Raw genomic sequence first — 21,995 nt, 5'->3', positions numbered from 1 at the left:
GAACAAACAGACGACGTTTCGGGCCAAGACACTTCATCAGGGGGTAGAAAGGAAGGAGGACGTTGGCAGAATAAGATCCTCGGGGAGAGGAAGGATAAGCTAGAAGGGAATGGGTGTTGCCAGGTTGGCGAAATAACAGTCTGGGTGATGATAGGTGAACAAGGCAAAGGGCTGCAGAATAAGGAAGCTGATAGGAGAGGAGAGTGGATCCAAGGAAAAGGGAAGGAAGAGGGGCGTCATGGGAAGGCGATAGGCAGATCAGGCGGAGAGATAAGAGGCCGAAGTGGGGAAAGGAAGGAGGGGAAAATACCGGAACTCAAGGGAAATCGATGTTCTTGCCATGGGTTTGCAGGCTACCTGGACGGAATTCGAGGTGTAGCATATCCGGCCTGAGAGTAGCCTCACTATGGCACGAGAGGAAGCCACGGGTCGACATATCGGACCGTGAACGGGGATCGGAAAGAAAATGGTTTGCCACTGGGAAATCTCGCTTCTGTTGATGCAGGTGTGGAGCGATGAAGTGTTAATTAATTTGAAGAACCCTCTTGGCCTGAAATGTCGACAAATTAATCATTTCCAAAGATGCTGCCTAACCTTTTGAGTTCCTCCAGCATTTTGTGCGTGTAGCAATAAATCTGATTAAACGTTTACGTGCATTCAATATCACCAAGAGCCTGAATATGATATTAGTTTAAGGTTCTTCACTATGTTACAGGAACGTTCAAACACGTTTTTCTTTATGTTATATATCTGTTGCAAGATCTCCAACCGAGACAATTCCCAAAGTGAAACAGAGCGGCCCATTGACAGTATAACATTGGTCTATGGTGACAAAGTCCATGGATCCTCGGAATGGACAAGATCAACAATAACAATCATGAAACCGAGAGATGAGCCTGAGATTGTTTCACAACAACATTCACTGACTTCTGCAATCGTCATTTCTTCATCTTTGAGATTTTGCAATTTCGTGTCAAGCTATTCACACCTCATCACAACTGGGAGTTTACTTGAATGACATCATGATTATTTTCACCGAAGCTTTTGCAAAACACGTCAGTCTTGTGTGATATTAAATAGTCCGTGTGATGGAGCGAGTATTAATGAATGAGCGTGGAGATTCGTCAGCTCAGAGTTTCTCCAGCGAGATCGCGGACAGCTGGAAGACAGGGTGAATCTCACACAGCATGCGTGAAACCTTTTACCGAGTGAGGAAGATATGGTACTTGGTCATTGCCGTGATCGGTGTTCCTGGTAAGAACACAAGCAAATTAACATTTTAAGTTTTCTGTGCGCGGTCCGTGGACTCGTTCTGTGACCTACAGCGCTGTGACGTCGGAGTATCAGAGAGTGCAGTGCAGACATTGCTACCACTCTCTGCGTTCGTTCAGAAGTTCCCTTGCTTTTTAATTGATGGCTTCTGCAGGAAGTAAACCGGCAGCTGAAGCGGCCGTAGAGAGGAAGATCGGGTAGATGGATTCATTTTGTAGATTCATAGCAGGCAGTTGTGATTTATCAATGCAAAGCCGCTGTCAAGTGAACCCCGATAATCCAGCGCGCTCGACACCTTTACGGCAAATTGGTTTTATACCGTTTCATTAGAGCAACGTGCTTTAAATTCAAAATTCAAGGTATTCTGCTCTGATTAAAGAAATACCTGCAAATTTGAAGGGAGCGCGGGAAGCGAATGGACTTTGAGATTCGGGGAGAGAGGTCGATTGCATTTGTAAGTCACACTCCGAATATAAGTCAAGTACGGGCCTGTGTGCGTGTTTTGTACCAGGGTTTATTACCCTGTTATGCGTGAGGTAAAGCGGGAGTTAAGAGCAAGCTCAGTGGTGTCCGTTAGAGGTCAGATGGGGTAAGGTGCACGCGATATTCCGTTCTTGTACAATATGCTTTGACATATTTATAATAATGTTGAAGTAATTCGGAGAGGCCCCAAAAGAGGTAGACCTTTAGGAGTACCGACACTGTCTTTGATGATATAAGTACGAGCGTGCAAAATACTTTATAGTTCAGCGGGTCAAGCATAAACCCCAAAAACGAAAATTGAATCTTTCTGATCGGATTCGTTGAGAGCGGGTGAAGGAACCCCGGCCAAGGGTAGTTACGGAATTTAAAAGAACCCATCCAAGCGGAGGTGGGGAGGTGCTGTGTGCCGGTGATAAACGGGGCGTCAAGAAGGAGACGCAGGCATTGGAACGGTAGAAATGAATTTGCTTTGAACTTTGTAGATGGTGAAGGGAGCGGAACTTCGCTGCACAGTGACAGTGCCAGGACATAGATGACAGGAACGCGGTAATCAGCATCGCTGAGAAAGTTGCCGAGGTACCCAGGTTTTACACATCAGTCCAAAACCTGACGGGGGGAGATTTATATTGATTTCTCTCAAGCGCTCTCGGCGATCCGCTGATAACGCCTCCTTTCCAAACCCTGTTCCTTTTCCAGTATCGAGTACTTTCTCCGTTCATCCCGCTTGCATTCGTGAGAGGTATCTGAGATTCCCACATTATTCCTTTTAAACCCCCAGATATGAGTTTTCTGCACAATTTGTTGGTTCTCAATTTCCAGCTTGTCTCTGCCCTGAGACCCACTGATCGGTGAGACAGTAATTCACTCATTCTGTTTGCTGTTCCCCCAGTGAATTTAGTGGCGATTGTGATCCTGTCCCGGGGAAAGTGCGGCCTCTCCATCTGCACTACGCGCTACCTGGTGGCCATGGCAACGGGCGATCTACTGACCATCATCTTTGATGTCATATTTTGGCGGATCAGTTATTATTACTTCCCCGGGACTTTCCTGGACATCACCCCCGTATGCAGTGTGATCGGTGCCCTGGGACAGGCAGCCACTGACTGCTCTGTCTGGTTCACCGTCATGTTTACATTTGATCGGTTTGTCGCCATCTGTTGTCAGAAGCGGAAAGCGAAGTATTGCACCGGGAAAACTGCGGCTGTGGTTCTGACAACAACCGGCGTTCTGATCTGTGTTAAAAATGTGCCCGAATTCTTCATATATCACTCTGTGAAAGTGATTGACAATATACCCTGGGACTGTCTCATAAAGGCGGGCTACTATACGGATCCCGGGTGGGTGGGATATGACTGGTTTGTCACAGTTCTAACGCCATTACTCCCGTTCGTGTTAATACTACTGTTCAACGCTCTGACAGTCAGACACATTTTAGTGACGAGTCGCGTCCGTAAGGGGCTGAGGGGTCAGAGCAAGGCGGAGAACTGCAGTGACCCGGAGATGGAGAGCAGGAGGAGGTCTGTGATCTTACTTCTCACCATCTCCGGAAGCTTCATCATCCTGTGGTCAGTGACTGTTGCCGAATTCCTTTATTACACCATCGCCGGATTGGATCAGAATAATTACAACGATTCGGAATACATATTTCAACACTCTGGAATCATGCTGGTGATATTAAGTTGCTGCACAAACACGTTTATTTATGGAGTATCTCAGTCCAAGTTCAGAGAGCAGTTCATCAGCGCAGCGAAATATCCGCTCAAGTCAATTATTCAACTGATTAATGAACAGACTATCTAAGATCTTCTCAGAGGCCGTCGCAGTGTTTTCAGCTTGTTACTATGGAACTGAAGGTCACCGTAAACACAATCTCCCTCAGCCTGGTACTTAACCCAGTTTCTGTATTTTACACTCCGGGTTCCTAAGAGCCGCAAACACTAGTTTCACTCCTGAATCTTCCAGTCCTTTCTTCCCAAATCTAAACACAAACAGAGAAATTGAAGAACAAAGTGATTCAAACCGTTCGTCGGAGGGAATTTCTCTCACTCGGATAGTTCAAGATGTTAAACACTTCAATAATTCAATAATAGGAGTTCCCATCACTGTCAATGTCCCTCACTGTCCAGGGCCAGGTTATTCACCGAATGCAGCAATTTAGTCGGCAAATGTGATTTTGTAAACTCCTCATGTTCTGTCTCATTCCCCGATGGATACAAAAGTGTTCCTGATGTGAAAGGTTCAAAGGGGCAGGCCCACGGTGAGGAAGATTTATGAATGTGGAACGGCCGATGGGATGAGGTGGAAAAGACTCCATCTGAGGAAAAGATAGGGGAAGATAGAACAAGAACTTGGGATGGGAATGCTGACAAGATATTCCACATGAGGAAGGGAGATGGGGAAGAGAGATCCCAGCGGAGGAAGGGAGATGGGGAAGAGAGGTCCCGCAGGAGAAAAGACATGGGGAAGAGGTATCCCAAAGCAAGAAGGGGGATGGGGAAGAGAGATCCCAAAGGAGGAAGGGGGAAGTGGAAGAGAGACCACAGAGGAGCAAGGGCATGGGGAAAAGAGATCCCGCAGGAAGAAGCGGGATGGGGAAGAACGGACCCACTGCAGTGTACCGATGGCAAAAGATAATCCAACAGACGAGATGACGCAGAAACAGATTTTCGGGAGGGGTGGGTGTGACCTAAGGCCCACAATCGGGAGAGGAGATGCGCCCATGGGTTCTGGGTATCTGGGAGTGAGCAAAGTCACACAGGTGGGCTGGTGATAGTCACACACGGGGAAGGGCAGGGAGGACAATCTCACAATGGTATTTCTTTCCTTCTCACTGGGACAGTCTGCTGACGGTCTCTTGTCCCTCACCAGAAGGGGGTGTGATGCTCTGACCCACCTGCTGCAGTCAGTCTTGGTCCGGGTGTCAGTAACAGTGAGAAGGAACATTGTCAATGGACTTGTCACAGGCAGTGAGTAGCACGGCCATTCCTGTGATTTACTACCATTAAACCAATGGCCGTTGTTCACTGATCTGATGAAGTCTCCAACATCCCTTCTCAAAGAACCACAGAACCCTCTCGCCTTGGGGATTTACTGACGAATCCCCAGGGCATTTGTCACAATTCTTCTTAATCTGATTTTCTACAGTTTTACCGAAATTCCTTACATTGAAGCAACACAATGGAACGGTTTCACAGTTCAAAGGAAGAGGCAAATCAAGTTACCTCAACTCCTGGCACTTGTGCAGCCGGGTCCCAGCCGCTGGATTCCTTCACACTGAATGAGGCAGTTTCCCAGGTCGAGGTGTTATATTCTATCACAGAGTCCGATGACATGAGACAGGACCGCGCAGTCAATCGGGGTCAGTGTGATTCCACTGAATGGAAGTGTTTCCACAGATCCCAGTGCGGCCTGAGCCAGTCCACGATTCTGAGACTCAAACAGATAGTGCAATGTGTTCAGGAAGCTCCTTTTACCGGCTTCACTCTCTGTGTTTTCACTCTGGCGTTTAACCTCCTCCTTCACCCAGTCAATCACCCGGCAGGGTTAAAAAGAACTAGCAGAACCATCTGGAGTCTGAGTCTTCCGTTATAAACTCTATTTAATTAGTAACTACGTGAATAAAGTAATATAGAACGAGATAAAGTAAACAGGCTAGCAGATTATATATGTGCGTATACCTATCTCTCTCTCTCTCTCTCTCTCTCTCTCTCTCTCTCTCTCTATATATATATATATATATATATATATGAGTGAGTGAGTGAGTGAGTGAGTGAGTGAGTGAGTGAGTGTGTGTGTGTGTGTGTGTGTGTGTGTGTGTGTGTGTGTGTGTGTGTGTGTGTGTGTGTGTGTGTGTGTGTGTTGTGTGTGTGTGTGTGTGCCCAAGCTTCCCCAGTTCAGGTGACTGGGTGATACAGCCTGACGGTTGGATGGTAAGTAATCAGTTCAGTTCTGGAATTTGGTTTGAGTAGAGCTGGAGAGAGAGAGAGAGAGAGAGCTGGTTTATCTTCCAATGACGATGCCGATCCTCCACGTTGTCCTCCTTGCTTCCGAAACTTATTTAAAGTCACCAACTTGTGACCACAGAAAAAGGGATGCCATCTTCTGTGGTGGAGTTATCAACTCCAGACCGGGGTTAAACACACCGACCGTACTCACAGGTGCAGGTTCGGGGTCATGATAACGATTGATCATATTTACGTGGACGAGCTGGGTAGCCTTTCATCGGTCAGGAGTCCTAATAACATAATTTATAGAATCAATTTACTTAATTATTTCATATGGTCCACTAAATCTCGCTTGAAGGGGTTGGTAAGGATGGGGAACAGCATCAGTACCCGTTCTCCAGCACGATATCGCTGCTCCCTCGCTCTTCTGTCATACCCCTGTATCATGTTTATCTGAGAGTGCTGTAAATTCTGTTTCACAAGGTCACAAGCCTTGTTAAGTCTGTCTCTCAATTCGGAATCGAAACTGAGCACACACCTACTCACATTCTGATCTGACCATTGCTCTCTGAGTAGGGTCAAAGGTGACACAATGTGATTAAATCTCAATTCGTTAACTATCCACTGGAATATTTTGAAGTATGTTACTCCAGATTGGATTTCTTTAGGTAGACATTCCAGTGTGTGAAATTTGATAAGTGCTTTGACCACAGTCTTGGCCTTGATGTTCCTGAGAGGTACCGCTTCATGGAACCTAGATATCGCACACATGATCGTTAACAAATACTCATAACCAGCGACAGTCCTTGGCAATGGGCCAACACAATCCACTATGATCCCAGAAAAAGTTTCACCAAAAGCAGGTATTGGTCTAAGTGGTGACGCTGGGATCACCTGATTATGTTTTCCCGCAACCTGTCAGCTATGGCAAGTCCTGCAAAAGTTCACAACATCCTTCATTAAATTAGGCCAGTAGAATTCCTTCATAACCCTGTTTACTGTCTTCCTCACTCCGATGTGTCCACCTAAAGGCATACTATGAGCCATGTTTAAAATCTCAGCCCTGTAAATTTTCGGGACCACAGCTTGATGTTCAATGGCCCAATTCTCACTTGCAGGCACAGTAGGTGATCTCCACTTCCTCAGTAACACTCTATCCTTCAGATATTATCCTGCTGACTCTCTCTGAGCCTTCTCTTCGGTGAGAGCTGTCTCCTTTAACGCAGCAATTTCAGAATCTCGACTTTGTTCCGCTATAAATTCATACCTGGACAAGGACAAACCTTTCCTACCCTCCTTATTACCCACATCCTCATGCAACATGGAAGGCAGAAAAGTCTCTGACAAATTCTCATAAATTAAACCCCTGTCTATGCTAACGGCATCAGCAGCTTTTTTAGACATGATTCGGGCTACTGCGCATGTGAGGTTCACATCAGTATCTGTGCGTGGGTCGTCAGACACAAGCTCGCTTATTAGCTGTATAGTTGAATAAACTTCACCCTGGATAGGTGCCAACTTAATATTTACCAAACCCAGTACCATTACTAAGCTTACGAAGAACGTGTTTTCGTTATAAAAATTCCCAAACAGCCCATCCATTCTGTTCTTTCGACTTTTAGCTCGACTCGTCTCCATAGTTACCCAGTCAGGTGGTCTGTCAAAACCAAAACAATCCTTTCTATCCTCATTACAATCGTGAAAAACAACTCCATAACCTTGAAGGTGTTTACTTCTTCCTGCGGAAACAAAATTCGACAGAGATTCACATACTTTTACAGGCCAAGCAAGTCCTGCAAGCAGGGTCAAAGGTCGCGAAACCGGTCTAACCCTGCCAAAATTTTTATTCAAAAATCCAGAAACAGCCCCTTTCTCCATATTTCCAATAAGATGCACATCACCAACTTTCAGAACACCGTCCAACACAAATACGTGAGAATACTCAATTTCCACTCGCACCTAGGTTAACCCTTTATTCATTGAACCAAATCCATCTGTCTGAAAAGACTGGATTCCTTCTCCACCGAGTCAGACAAAGTCAGACACCTCAGACGGGAGGCAGCCGGTATTGAAGAGGTCGATGAGCCGGAACTTGGAATGCTGCCTTTGGGTTTGGACGCCTGTTACGTACCCCCGAACGGGTTAAAGAGCCAGCAGAAATGGGCACACACGGAGTCTGAGTCTGCCGTTATAAACTCTATTTTATTAGTAACTACGTGAATAAAGTGATATAAAACGAGATAAAGTAAACAGGATGGCAGAGTTTATGCACATATATAGGTGAGCAAATAAAGTTCCCCAGCTCAGGTGATTGGTTGATACAGTCTCACGGTGGGATGGTAAGTAATCAGTTCAGTTCTGGAATTTGGTTTGAGTAGAGTTGGAGAGAGAGAGTTAGAGTGTTGGTTTGTCTCCAATGCCGATGCCGATCCTCTGCGCCGTCCTCCTGTTCCCGAAACTTATGTAAAGGTCAACAACTTCTGACCACAGAAAAGGGGATTCCATCTTCTGTGATGAAGTTATCAAACCCAGACCAGGGTTAAACACACCGATAGCTTTCCACTGGTTATCCCTCTGTCCACACTGTGAGCAAAAACCCCACCCTTGTCATGGGCACACAAAGCTCACCAGTGTCCTCCTTGCCTCAGGAGTCGTGTGACTCCTGTGGTGTGTCTTGTGTGTCTCCGGTGTGTGTCTGATTAAAAAGTCAACTGACCTTGTATATATCTCCAAGTGCTGAACACGAGCTGTCCATCACATTGCTCCGCCTTTCAGTTTCCAAGGCAACTCACAGACTTTCTGTCACCCTGCTGCTGAATTAGCACACAAACTGTTCTCGTTTAAAAGAACAGTCCACTTTAGAATAATCCTTCAGATCTCGTCACAGTCTAAACAGAGCTACAAGATCTGTGATATATTCGCATATTCTTAAGGAGGTTTTGTTGTCAGATTCTAAGCTGACGGTGAAAATTGCAAAGGTTTCATGGACGTACCTGTATGTGTAAGTCACGTGAACCTATTCCTGCTCCCATTTTACCGCAGATCGGCCTTGTTTCCGAGGCTCCGCCCCCAGCTCTGATGACATAAATTACAGTCCTGGCTTTCCTTCAGTTCTATGTTGAAGCGGGTCGGTGGCGGCGGCGGATCGTCTGTAGGATCCGGATTAGGAGACGACCATCAGCCCCAGAGTCGAGAATCCGGGGGAGCGTTCACTGTCCTGGCGTGAAAACAAGTTCTCATCGGTGAGTACTGAGGCTGGTCCCCAGTGTGGACGTAATGCGCCCAGTTAACTTCCCCGATCTGGCGGCCTCTCTGCGCTTGCTGGACAGAACCTGCCGGGGTCGGTCTGTGATGTGGGACCTTCACAACATACCGACTGAGATGAGCCGCCGCTCAGCCCCTCTTGCCCTGGTCCTGGGAGCGAGATGGGGTGGTGAAACCGAGACCGCACTCATCCATTGAGGTTTATCCCGGGAACTTTACCTTCGTCACCCGGCCCCGCATCGGTCAAACCTTCACCTGGACCGATAGCCGGTGTCTACAATTCTTTTACATCATTCCAGGGCGCGGGAAGCGGCCCTTCCACCTGTTGTGTTCTTGCAGACAGAGAAGGTTAAACCGAGTAGTCGCACCTTCGGGACACTGCTCCGTCTGTCTGAGTAGATCCACCTTTCACCCGTTCAGACAAGGCAGTGAGATCCAGATCTCTCACGGCCTCTCGTTCTGGGTGGCCATCGTTGTGTTTGTTTTTGTTGAATCCATGCCACTGTTCCGACTTGCCGAAGCGCAGCCAATGTTTCCGGTTTTATTAGCCCAATAAATGGAAAAATAAGCCTTTTCCAATTATCTGGGCTTCTCAGAAGACTACCGTGTACATCGAGTTAGACTGTGAGATCAAGAGTCCAACTTATCACCGGGGAACATTCAATGTGCTTACAACAGCAGTCTGGACGGTTTCCTGGAGCCTGGTGCTATGTGTTTTCAATGTTATTTTAAATATCCGACCCTGCTGAGAAGAGAGAATATCGAGGGTTATGAGGATCTTTGATGCTGCTTGCAGTCACAGTCCAGGGAGGGGAGTTTGGTTTCTGTCATGTCCTCAGATGTACCCACAGTTCCCTGCAGTTCCTTGCAGTCAGGGGTAGAGCGGTAGACTCAAGAAGGCGTTTTGTATCCGGATGGGATTCTGTCTTTGGCGCTTTGATAAGGTTTGGGGAGGGGCAATGTGCCTAAGCCAAAGTCATTGTTGTTTGATCTAGGCTTGTCATTTTAGAATCTTTTTCTAACGTTTTATTCAGTGCCCGTGTCTTGCTGAATGACCACCAGTGACTGTCCTTGATCCCTCACCCACATGGCTCCATCTCCTCATTCACTCACATCTTGTGCAACCTCTCTCCAGCCCGTGTGTACCCACCTCAATGATGTACAGTACATCAGTAAAGTTTCTGTAATATTTGACATCATTGTGAGTTTTCCAGGAATCGTTTTCTTTTTGTTAGCTAGAACTAGCAGAGGTTTAGTTGAATGCAACACCTGGTGAGGTAAGAGTTACAAGCTGCGAGCCCAAGGTGTGACAGGAAATACTCCAGCATGTATAGAGCAGTAGTTGGTGATGGAGCCCAGGGTGTGACAGGAAATACTCCAGCATGTATAGAGCAGTAGTTGGTGATGGAGCTCAGGGTGTGGCAGGAAATACTCCAGCATGAATAGAGCAGTAATTGGTGATGGAGCTCAGGGTGTGACAGGAACTACTCCATCATGTATAGAGCAGTAGTTGGTGATGGAGCCCAGGGTGTAGCAGGAAATACCCCAACATGAATAGAGCAGTAGTTGGTGATGGAGCCCAGGGTGTGACAGGAAATACTCCATCATGAATAGAGCAGTAGTTGGTGATGGAGCCCAGGGTGTGGCAGGACATACTCCATCATGAATAGAGCAGTAGTTGGTGAAGGAGCCCAGGGTGTGACAGGAAATACTCCAGCATGTATAGAGCAGTAGTTGGTGAAGGAGCCCAGGGTGTGACAGGAAATACTCCAGCATGTATAGAGCAGTAGTTGGTGATGGAGCCCAGGGTGTGACAGGAAATACTCCAGCATGTATAGAGCAGTCCTTGGTGATGGAGCCCAGGGTGTGGCAGGACATACTCCAACATGAATAGAGCAGTAGTTGGTGAAGGAGCCCAGGGTGTGACAGGAAATACTCCAGCATGTATAGAGCAGTAGTTGGTGATGGAGCCCAGGGTGTGACAGGAAATACTCCAGCATGTATAGAGCAGTAGTTGGTGATGGAGCCCAGGGTGTGGCAGGAAATACTCCAACATGAATAGAGCAGTAGTTGGTGAAGGAGCCCAGGGTGTGACAGGAAATACTCCAGCATGTATAGAGCAGTAGTTGGTGATGGAGCCCAGGGTGTGACAGGAAATACTCCAGCATGTATAGAGCAGTAGTTGGTGAAGGAGCCCAGGGTATGACAGGAAATACTCCAACATGTATAGAGCAGTAGTTGGTGATGGAGCCCAGGGTGTGACAGGAAATACTCCAGCATGTATAGAGCAGTAGTTGGTGAAGGAGCCCAGGGTATGACAGGAAATACTCCAACATGTATAGAGCAGTAGTGGGTGAAGGAGCCCAGGGTGTGGCAGGACATACTCCAACATGAATAGAGCAGTAGTTGGTGTTGGAGCCCGGGGTGTGGCAGGAAATATTCCATCATGTATAGAGCAGTAGTTGGTGATGGAATGCATACCTGCTTGTATACATTTTTTATAACAATGCACTTGATTGTATCCGCGGAAATTTGGTAAAATGAGGGGGAACTTCGATGAGACATAAAGTGAGCCGCGGAGTTTGACAGGCCGCGGAGTGGACTAAATAGTTCCTGTTGTGTGAGGGTCTGAAACCAAGCACCGCCAGCTGAAGACAGCCGAGATGTTTTCCTCTCCCCCTCTCTGGGTCTAGTGTGTCATGGGAATGACCGTCCTCAATATTCAGCAGAAGGAGAGTCTTTCAGTTAATATTGTAATCCTGCAGTGTAGTGATACACAAATGAGTGAGATGTTACAGGTGAGAGGCAGGATTGATGCGCCGAGATCACAGTTTGATCTGCGTTGGTCACAGTCAATTCAAGATGCCAAAGAAATTAAATATCCGCAGATACAATCCAGTGCTTTGTTATTAAAAAAAAAACTGTACTGTATATAGGCATGTCTCCCCTGTTTTATTTAACACCACAAGACAAGATCACAACAGATTCCTCATAGACAAACTCGCAGGGGTAGATAGCTGTCTGGTAAAACTTCCTCTGGTTTCCCACCTACCCACTTACATCTGACAGAAGGGAAACAACACTGCAGACCGTGATCCACAACAGGTCTCACCAACCGACTATGTAATGGAACAATCAACTCCTTACACCGCCTCCCCCCACGACCACCCACCGCCCCGGCTGTAATCTCCAATGTGGTTGGTTCAATACTTTTGACCACAAACCGAAATGCCGTCTAGGATGGACAGATAGTATCAATCCCGCCAGTGAGGGAATAAACAAAGCGAATCCTCAGTTACCTCGGTCGGGGATCGGTAAAGCCCCGAGTATGGACGGATCGGTCTTCCTGTGACGGCAAGCAGTAGCCTGCGGACAGTTCCGAGATGCCGGAAGATCGCAGCTCCTGAGCCTTTGCTGATGATTCGGCTGGGTTGAAAGTGCGGCGATTCCAATAACACTGTCAACTGCCCCGGTTTCCCGCGGGAAATACACAGGAAGTCGATGCACTCAATTAGACGAAATGAATTATTAATTCACTTAAAAGCGATTCGCTACAGTTCTAATGTCGATCAAAGATATCAATTCCATTCGTGTTCATAAAAGTGGCTGACTGCCTTTGTGAAGTTTATATATCAGTATATACTGCTTCTTACCGTGTATCGCGGCTCCAGGTTCTGTTACCACCCTGTCCCAGTAAGGCTGGGTTACGGGTTCTGGAAGTAATGAACACACGCTGGTTAATGCTCAGTCAGCTCCTGGTGATAATCATTAACTAAACCCACAGCGTTATCAGCGGGTCACTCCGTGACCTGTTCCTTAGCACAGGGTACGTTCTGTCTCCAAACAAACATCACCATGGAGATGAAATGTGATCTCAGTGATTTTGCAAGTGCAATGTTTGTTGGTGCCAGAGGGAGCAGTTTTATAGACAATGGACAATAGGTGCAGGAGTCGGCCATTGGACCCTTCGAGTCAGCACCGCCATTCAATGTGATCGTGGCTGATCATCTACAATCAGTACCCCGTTCCTGCTTTCTCCCCATATCCCTTGACTCTGCTGTCTTTAAGAGCTCTATCTAACTCTTCCTTGAAAACATCCAGAGAATTGGCCTACACTGCCTTCTGAGGCAGAGCATTCCATAGAACTCAAAGTTTAATTTTAAATATCACTGACAGATACTTGTGGATAGGAAGGGGATTGTCCAGTGTGACTCCGAGACTGACTCACAGAACTAGTTGATTAGCGGTGGGTTCTCCAAGCCAGGGCGAACAGGAACGAAGACCGGGCGAACAGTACCAGCAGGACAAGCATGACGCACGGGTCTGCACAGGGAAAACAGGGCGACCAGCGCAACACAGGACGAGGAGGTCAAAACGGGATGGACGGTCGGACAGCGGGACAGCGCGACAGCGCCAGCTGGGCAAACCGGACAGAACCGCGGGACCAGCGCCTACCAGGGAAGCAGGACAAGACAGGTTTAGAGCAGGACGACCCCCAACTAGACTCTCTCTCTCTCTATCTGTCTTGTTTTACGCCGGTTGGCACCCAGCTTAACGGTGCATTACCGCCTCCTTCTGTTCCGGAGTATGCGATGGACTCACATTCTAAATCCCTTCATCCAATCGCACACATACACATACCCTAACCTACACTTTATCCTCCCCATCCTAGTACCCTATTTCTGTTTATCCATCATATCCTATAAAAAACCCTGTACCCCTTAAGCTAAAAATACCCTGACCTGTGTTCTCTCATCCATGCCCAGCAAACCTTTTAATGTCAATTTCTGCACTCCCAATTCCCTGAGATTAATTCTCATCCTCTCTCTCTGTATCCCACCCCAACTAGGCAGTCTCACAGCCCCTTATATCCACCTATCAGCCGATGGGCATTAGGTGCGTCTCCTTGAGTTCAAACAAGCCACAATGATCCACAGGTTTGACTTATTGACTCAAAGAAGGGACTGCTACAAGACCAGGAGTCCGGAGTCCGCGGTCCAAATGAAGACCCGGAATGGGGGCTCCGGACCATAACAAGAAACAGTAGAAAACCTGCAGTCACAAGTGGGCGTATTAACTCATCGTAACGTCGCCCACCCAGTACAGTCTCTGTGTTTACTCTGTGCTGAGCTCCTGCTTCTGCTTCCAGCGAATCAGAGCACCGGAATTCCTTGGGACCAAACAGTAAGTGAACACAATCAGAGTAATGTTCAGTTGACAACACGCACAGAAGCCTGCACTCACACTCATCAGCACGTAACTCCAGACCCTGCTCCACAGCGCAGGAATTAAACGACAGAAAAACTCATTCGAGCCAATGGTTGTGATGTGCTGTTCGATCCAGGCTTAATTTTGCACCCCAGTAGACGGTGACAAAGATTGCATACAGTATCTCACGACAAATCGAACTGCTCCAGGGAGCAACTGCGACTCGCATTCTGGTTCAGATCAGGTGGTGTCCTCGCATGAAATTATTCTTTACTTTGGGACCAATTTGCTGTCAGACTATAATTTCAGTGACAGCTGAGGGCAGAAATCGCTGTAGGCTTATAGGAAAGACACAGTAGCAGGATGGGACATGTGTACTCTGGTGAAAAGTTATGATTTTAGAATAATCTTTGCTTTTTTAACACAGGACTTTCCCTTTCGCCAGATTTAACTCCACACTGCAATCTTAAATATTTGGCCACAATTGGGCCATTACAATGAAGGACGGCAACTATGTGGAGATTACAAACTGGAGATAACCACCTCCAAAAGAGTACAACATATTCGTGTTCACTTACTGGAAATAGATAAACTTATCAATCAGATGACTTTCCTGACTAACGGGTCTATTTACGTTACTCCCGTCGGTGTGTTACCCCGCTATCGCCGTTACTTTACAAATACCTGAGCTGTTTAAAGAAGAGGATTAAGGGTTATACATGTGGATAAGTCTCCGGGAACTGACAGGGTATTCGTTAGGACCTTAAGGGAAGTTAGTGTAGAAATAGCAGGGGCTCTGACGGAAATATTTCAAATATCATTAGAATAGGTGGTGGTGCCGGAGGATTGGCGTATATCTCATGTGGTTCCATTGTTGAAAAGAGGTTCTAAGAGTAAACCTAGAAATTATAGCCCTGTAATTGTGACGTCAGTGCTGGGTAAATTAATGGAAAGTAATCTTAGATATGGTATATATAATTATGTGAATAGACAGGGTCTGATTAGGAACAGTCAACATGGACGTGCTTGGAAGGTCATGTTTGACAGAACATTGAATTTTCCGAAGAGGTTAAAGGGAATGTTGACGGGGGTAAAGTAGTGGATGTTGTCTATATGGACTACAGTGAGGCCTTTGTCAAGGTTCCACACGGAAGGTTAGTTAGAAAGGTTCAATATTGAATGGTAAAATGGATTCGACAGTGGCTAGATGGGAGATGCCAGAGTGTAGTGGTGGATAACTGTCAGGGTGGAGGCCGGTGACTAGTCGTGTGCCTCAGGGTTCTGTACTTAGTCCAATATTGTTTGTCATATGCATCAATGATCTGGATGATGGGGTGGTAAATTGGATTAGTAAGCATGCAGATGATACTAAGTTAGGTTGCGTTGGGGATAATGAAGTAGTTTTTCAAAGCTTACAGAGAGATTTAGGCCCGTTAGAAGAGTGGGCTGAACGATGGAAGATGGAGTTTAATGCTGATAAGTGTGAGGTGCTACATTTAGGTAGGACTAATCAAAATAGAACGTACATGGAAAATGGTAGGGCATTGAAGAATGCAGTAGAACAGAGTGATCCAGGAATAATGGCGCATAGTTCACTGAAGGTGCAATCTCGTGGATAGGGTGGTGAACAAAGCTTTTGGTTTGCTGGCCTTTATAAAGCAGAGCATTAAGTATAGGAATTGGGATGTAATGTTTAAATTGTACCAGATATTTTTGAGGCCAAATTTGGAATACCATGTACAGTTCTGGTCACCGAATTTTAGGGAAGATGTCAACAAAATGGAGAGGGTACAGACGAGATTTATTAGAATGTTCCCTGGGTTTCAGCACCTAAGTTACAGAGAAAGGTTGAACAAGTTAGGTTTTCATTCTTTGGAGCTTAGAAGCTTGAGCGGGAGTTGATAGAGGTATTTAAAATTATGAGGGGGTTAGATAGGATTGACGTGGATAGGCTTTTTCCATTGAGAGTATGGGAAATTCAAGCAAAAGGACTTGAGTTTTGAGTTAGGAGGCAAAACCTTAGTGGTAACACGAGGGGGAACTTCTTTACCCGGAGAGTTGTAGCTGTGTGGAACAAGGTTCCAGTAGAAGGGGTAGAGAGAGTTAGAACATTATCATTTAAAGAAAAATTGGATAGGAATATGGGCAGGAAAGGAATGGAGGGTTGTGGGCTGAGTGCGGGCTAGTGAGACTAGGTGAGAGTAAGCATTCGACAAGGAGTAGAAGGGCTGAGATGGCCAGTTTCCATGCTGTAATTGTAATATGATAATATCTGAGGTGATAGACATTCAAATGGAGTAGGACTTATGCAATGAAAGGCAAGGCACTGGCAAATGCATAGTTCACTGAAAAGCAAGATGGTGAAAAAAGCGTTTAGCATGCTAGATGCTAGCCTTCATCAGTTATTGTGCAGAGTTTAGGGGCGGGGCATTATTTGCAGTTACATAAGTTGCTGTTAAGACCACTTTTGGAATATTATCTTCAATTTAATTACCCTGTTATAGGAAAGACGATGCCAAGTTGGAGAGGGTGCAGAAGAGATTTAGGAGGATGTATTTTTGGTCTAGAGGGCGTCAGTTACAGAGAGGTTGGCCATGCTGGACCTTTATTCCTTGGAGAATGTGAGGTGACCTCAGAAGTTTAAAATCATAAGGTGTATTGATATGGTAGATTGTCATTATTGGAGAGTTGGAGAGTCCAACATGAGAGGTCACACATAGAAGAGAAGAGGGGAAAAATTAAAAAGAGACCTTGGTGATAACTTTTGTACACAGAGGACAGTGAGTACCCGGAAGTAGCTACCAGAGGAAGTGGTTGAAGTGGGTTCAACTGCAACATTTAACCGGCATTTGGACAGGTACATGGAAGGGAGAGGCTTGGAGAGTTATGGGCCAAACAAGACAACTGGGACCAGCAGGGAGGATTCTGTGGTTGGTATTGACCAGTTAAGCCGAAGGGCCTGTTTAGATTGCATTATTCAAGGATTGATAATTTTAAAATGACACAAGTTGCATTCTAGTGCAAATAGTTTTGCTTGTACACATCGTACTGCTATCAGTCACTGGTGTCTTTTCAGGGCTCCAGGTTTCCACGGTTTTACTCATACACATTGTGGATCATGCTAACTATCTGCCCTGTTCTGCTATCAGTTGTCTGTGCTTTCACTGGGCTGCTGGAATCCGAGGTTCACTGCTCTTCATGAAGCGGAAATTCCTGCCATAGGTGATGCTGCTGCCGTTTTCCTTCAATAGATATGGGCCTGCGATGGTTTCGCAGTCTTGTCACAATTGATAACGACTGAATGTCTGGGTGGAATCAGCCTTGCCATTGGGACTAGTTATGCCTTAGTTGTAGCCTTGCATAAAGTGGCTTGACCAATGGATGACAGGGTGGGTGGGCCACCGCTAATTTAACTTTGAATACAATTCTCTGGTAAATACAGAAGCAAAAGGCCAAGTTCCTTGAGTAGACTTCTCTTTGTTTCTCCTATTGTAGGCATACATAGACCAGGTTGAAATACCATGACAATCAGATGCTTTCAGTAGCTATGCTACCACGTTACCTTCCCTGCACAGCCATATATTCAGTTACTAATCAATGGTCAATAATACACCATCCTCCATAGTATCAGTAACCAGTGAACTCAACCTGAATGGTGAACGAGCTGGGACCTTCCTCTTCAGAGCAATGGTGGTGGGGGGGGCGGGAGCAGTGATTTGATAGAGGTGTATAAGCTGCTAAGAGGCATCGATAGAATGGAGAGCAAACAACATTTTCCCAGGGCAGAAATTACTAATATGAGGGGTCATAATGTTACGGTGATTAGAGAAAAGTATAGGGGTTTGTCAGAAGTAGTATTTTTTTAACAAAAAGAAAATGGTGGTTGTATGGAATGCACAGCCTGGGTAGTGATAAGGGTAGATGCATCAGAGTGATTTAAGAGGCTTTCAGATAGACACATGGATGAAAGAAAAATGGACAGCTATTTGAGAGAGTAGGGATCAACTGATCTTGGAGCAAATTAAAAGGTCGGTGCAACATCATGGACCAAAATGTCGGCATTGTGCTATATTGCGCTATGTCTGGCCCAGCTCAGTTTAAGCCCCGAGAGGAGTGATGAGAGCTCTGAAGCGAGGTGGAATAAAGCCTTTGGAATCATACATCTTTAATGCCCAGAAAGAAACTACGCGATTTTCAGTTTAATGACAGAGATGGTATCCTATAGGTTGATTTGTTTTCCTGCTGGGATGGAATGCTTCAGGTTAATTAAACTTTCAGCAGCGTGTAGGGCTCTGCGTATTCCTTACCTCACCACCATTTTAAGGTCAATATTACAAAGCATTAGTGAATTTCATTACAGTTTAAACTTCCCATTCTTCTCAAGCATCATGTAAATGTAAAGTTTTCTTTGAATTAATCCATTTTTTCTGTACTTCAGGTGAAAGATGAGAAGACATCGGCGATTCCATGAGAAAGTAGTGCTGGGTGTTGTGATTACTCTGGGATTGTTCTTCATGTTCTGGGATAATGACCAATGTCGAGAGACTGATGTTGTTGCAGAAACTTTTCATCGCAATGACCTGCCCAAGGTTGTTACTGCTGATGCAACTGAATCAGTGCTCAAGCCAAAGTGCCACGCGAACACGACATTGGTGCACCTGTCCTCATTTCATCAAGAGAAAGAGCACATAAAAAACTACTTGATGTATAAACACTGTCGAGAATTTGACATGATTCAAAATGTCCCAGACCAATGTGGTGGTCAAGAAGGATCTCAGAATGTCTTCCTGCTCCTGGTGATCAAACCTCACCCTTTCAACCTGGATCGGCTGGAAATGGTAAGGAAGACTTGGGGCAAGGAACGCGAATTCAAAGGGGTCCTAATTAAGAGAGTCTTTATCTCCGGTGTCTCTCCTGACCAAAATGAAAGTAGGAAATTGAATCAGCTGTTAGCCATGGAAAACAAAGAACACAGAGATATCCTACAATGGGATTTCTTGGATACCTTTTTCAACCTCACCCTCAAACAATACAAGTCGCTGCAGTGGGTCAGTGAATTTTGCCCCAGTGCTAAATTCATCTTCCATGGAGATGATGATGTATTTGCCAACACCGATAACATGGTTGATTACTTGCTAGGCATGAAGGTTCACCAACACCTGTTTGTGGGCAATCTCGTTTATGGGTTTGGGCCAATTCGCCAGAAGTCGAGCAAGTATTATGTGCCAGAAATAGTGACCACCATCAAGTCGTACCCACCATACGTTAGTGGAGCGGGCATACTTATGTCTGTGTATACAGCTCATATCATTTACCACATAGCCCAAGACCTTGAACTATTCCCCATTGATGATGTATTTTGGGGGATGTGTCTGGCCAAGGCTGGACTCGCGCCACACTCCCATAGCGGATTCAGGACAGCTGGAGCCAGGGTTCCTTCAACCCAGGATGATTTTTCAATCCTTGCTATTACCGTGAGTTGCTGCTAGTGCATCGTTTTCGGACTTTCGAACTGCTATTGATGTGGGATGCGGTGCATGATGCTAATCTGAAATGTGTTCGTGCTCCCCAGAAGTCTGCATCCACGGAAAGGACCACATGAGTCATGAGAGAATGTAGCAACTGTTGGAATGTAATGCAGTTTGTAAACATGTGTTAATCAGTTGTTTATGCAATGCAAGAAGGTTAATTCCTAAATTATATTGGAGGATATATTAATTCATAGAGTTGGTGCCTTTCTACACTCTACAAATGTTTGAAAAGCCGCCAGGTGTCATCACTCAGCGTAATTATTAATGCACCCATAATGACATTACAATATTGACAGGAGCACCGCAATTTAAGTCAATTGTAAAGTTATTCCAAGTGAGCAGTCCTTTCGCATTGCGTGCAGATTGGCCCAGCATGTTCACTTGGGGCATTTGTATAATAAGCCACCAATAAAATTTTTAGTAACAGTTCTATCTGTGTATTTCTTTTCTTGCCGTTGCTTACATGTCCCTTGCAAAATGTGAAAGAGACAGAAGCATCTCTTGGAATGGAACTGTGAGAACAACAAAGAATCAAGATCTGAAATTGTCTCAGGGTTGGAGGAATAGAGAAACTTATGGTCATCACTTCTGTACTCAAATGTCAGCCTGCATTGTGTCTGTGTAACTACATATCAAGTAGAAGCACACACGCAGGAGATGGGTTTAACTGGAGCATTTACATTGCAGAGGGGGAAAGAGATCAATGAACATGTGGGGACAACAGATCAAAATGCATACATAGACAACAGTCCATATGTAGTGCGAAGGGGAGTGGCATTAGATTTGGCAGGTGTCGTGTCTAAGACAATGTACTCGGTTGCCAGTGTCATGTTGCTGGTATTGACACGGTCATCACTGAGAGTTAAGTCCGGTAGCTTTGACTAGTGGCCAACCTGGACATCGGAAATCTGGAGAGGAGGGGACTTCAATAAGGCTCATTGTCCGAGGGGCATCTCACGGCAGTGCAACAGAGCAATCGGTGACCAATGAACTAGTAGCCAATCGGCATTTGGGATAGATTTTTAAGTGCAAATTAAAGGAAGGTTGGACAAACCCAGTGACCGTCGTCTTAGAAACATAGAAAACCTACAGCACAATATCGGCCCTCGGCCCACAGAGCTGAGCCGAACATGTCCCTACCTTAGAATTACCTAGGCTTTACCCATAGCCCTCTTTTTCTAAGCACCATGTAACCATCCAAGAGTCTCTTAACAGACCGTATCGTTTCCTCCTCCAACACAGCAGCCGGCAGCCCATTCTATGCACTCACCTCTCTCTGTGTAAAAAAAAACTTACTCCTGGCATCTGCTCTGGACTTACTTCCAAGCACCTTAAACTATGCCCTCTCATGCGAGCCATTTCAGCCCTGCGGACAGCCTCTGACTGTCCACACGATCAATGTCTCTCATTATCTTGTACACCTCTATCAGGCGACCTCTCATCCTCCATTGCTCCAAGGAGAAAAGGCCGAGTTCACTCGACCTATTCTCGTAAGGCATGCTCCCCAATTCAGACAATATCCTTGTAAATCTCCTCTGCACCCTTTCTATGGTTTCCATGTCCTTCCTGTAGTGAGGCAACTATAACTGAGCACAGTACTCCAAGAGGGATCCGACCTGGGTCCTATATAGCTGCAACATTGCCTCTTTGCTACTAAGCTCAATCCCACAATTGGAATTGTGACGTGACTGTGACGAGATGCTAAGGTGTATACAATATGACTGTGCCTTTAAAAAGAGAGATAGTTGGTGTACACCGATTCAGAGACAGAGACAGAGAGAGAGAGAGAGAGAGAGAGAGAGAGAGAGAGAGAGAGAGAGAGAGAGAGAGAGAGAGAACCGAGCAGCTTGTGAGTCGCCATGGTTACGGAAGGGCGTGGCTATATAATGGGCAGCTGGCGTTCAGCATGTTTGGGAAATATTCAAGGTCAACTGGCTTTTCAGACAGACACACAGAAGTCACGGACAGAAATGCAGAAGAAATAGACTGGATGAATTTTCAGTGCCCACGAAAGGCTGGGTTTTGATCGCAGTGTGGGAAAGGGGTGACCGGTGGAATGTTATCGGTGTGTTTAACCTTTGATAGCTTTACTGCGTGAAGGCGGTACACTTTTGTGTGATCACAAAACTTTAACAGGACTTCGGAAGGCAACGGAAAGATCAACGACATCAGCTTACTTGGAAAACAAATCACCTGTCTTTCTCTGTCTCCTCAATTCTACTCAACTTATTATCACGAACTGAACTGACGTCATTCCTATACCATCGTAAGACCAGCTAAGCTGAAGAAGCTT

General features: G+C 45.8%; 1 protein-coding gene across 1 annotated transcript; it reads left to right on the top strand.

Annotated features, from left to right (window-relative positions):
- Positions 1-18,616: 18,616 nt before the first annotated feature.
- On the top strand, positions 18,617-19,660 carry LOC132390009 (N-acetyllactosaminide beta-1,3-N-acetylglucosaminyltransferase 3-like). The gene has a single exon (XM_059962589.1). The coding sequence runs from the start codon at positions 18,617-18,619 to the stop codon at positions 19,658-19,660; it is 1,044 nt and encodes a 347-aa protein (XP_059818572.1).
- The last annotated feature ends 2,335 nt before the right edge of the window (positions 19,661-21,995 follow it).

This window comes from Hypanus sabinus, unplaced genomic scaffold (genome assembly GCF_030144855.1).
Source record: "Hypanus sabinus isolate sHypSab1 unplaced genomic scaffold, sHypSab1.hap1 scaffold_736, whole genome shotgun sequence".
NCBI lineage: Eukaryota > Metazoa > Chordata > Chondrichthyes > Myliobatiformes > Dasyatidae > Hypanus > Hypanus sabinus.
Note: the sequence above shows the minus strand (reverse complement) of the source record. Positions and strands in the feature narration are given on the sequence as shown.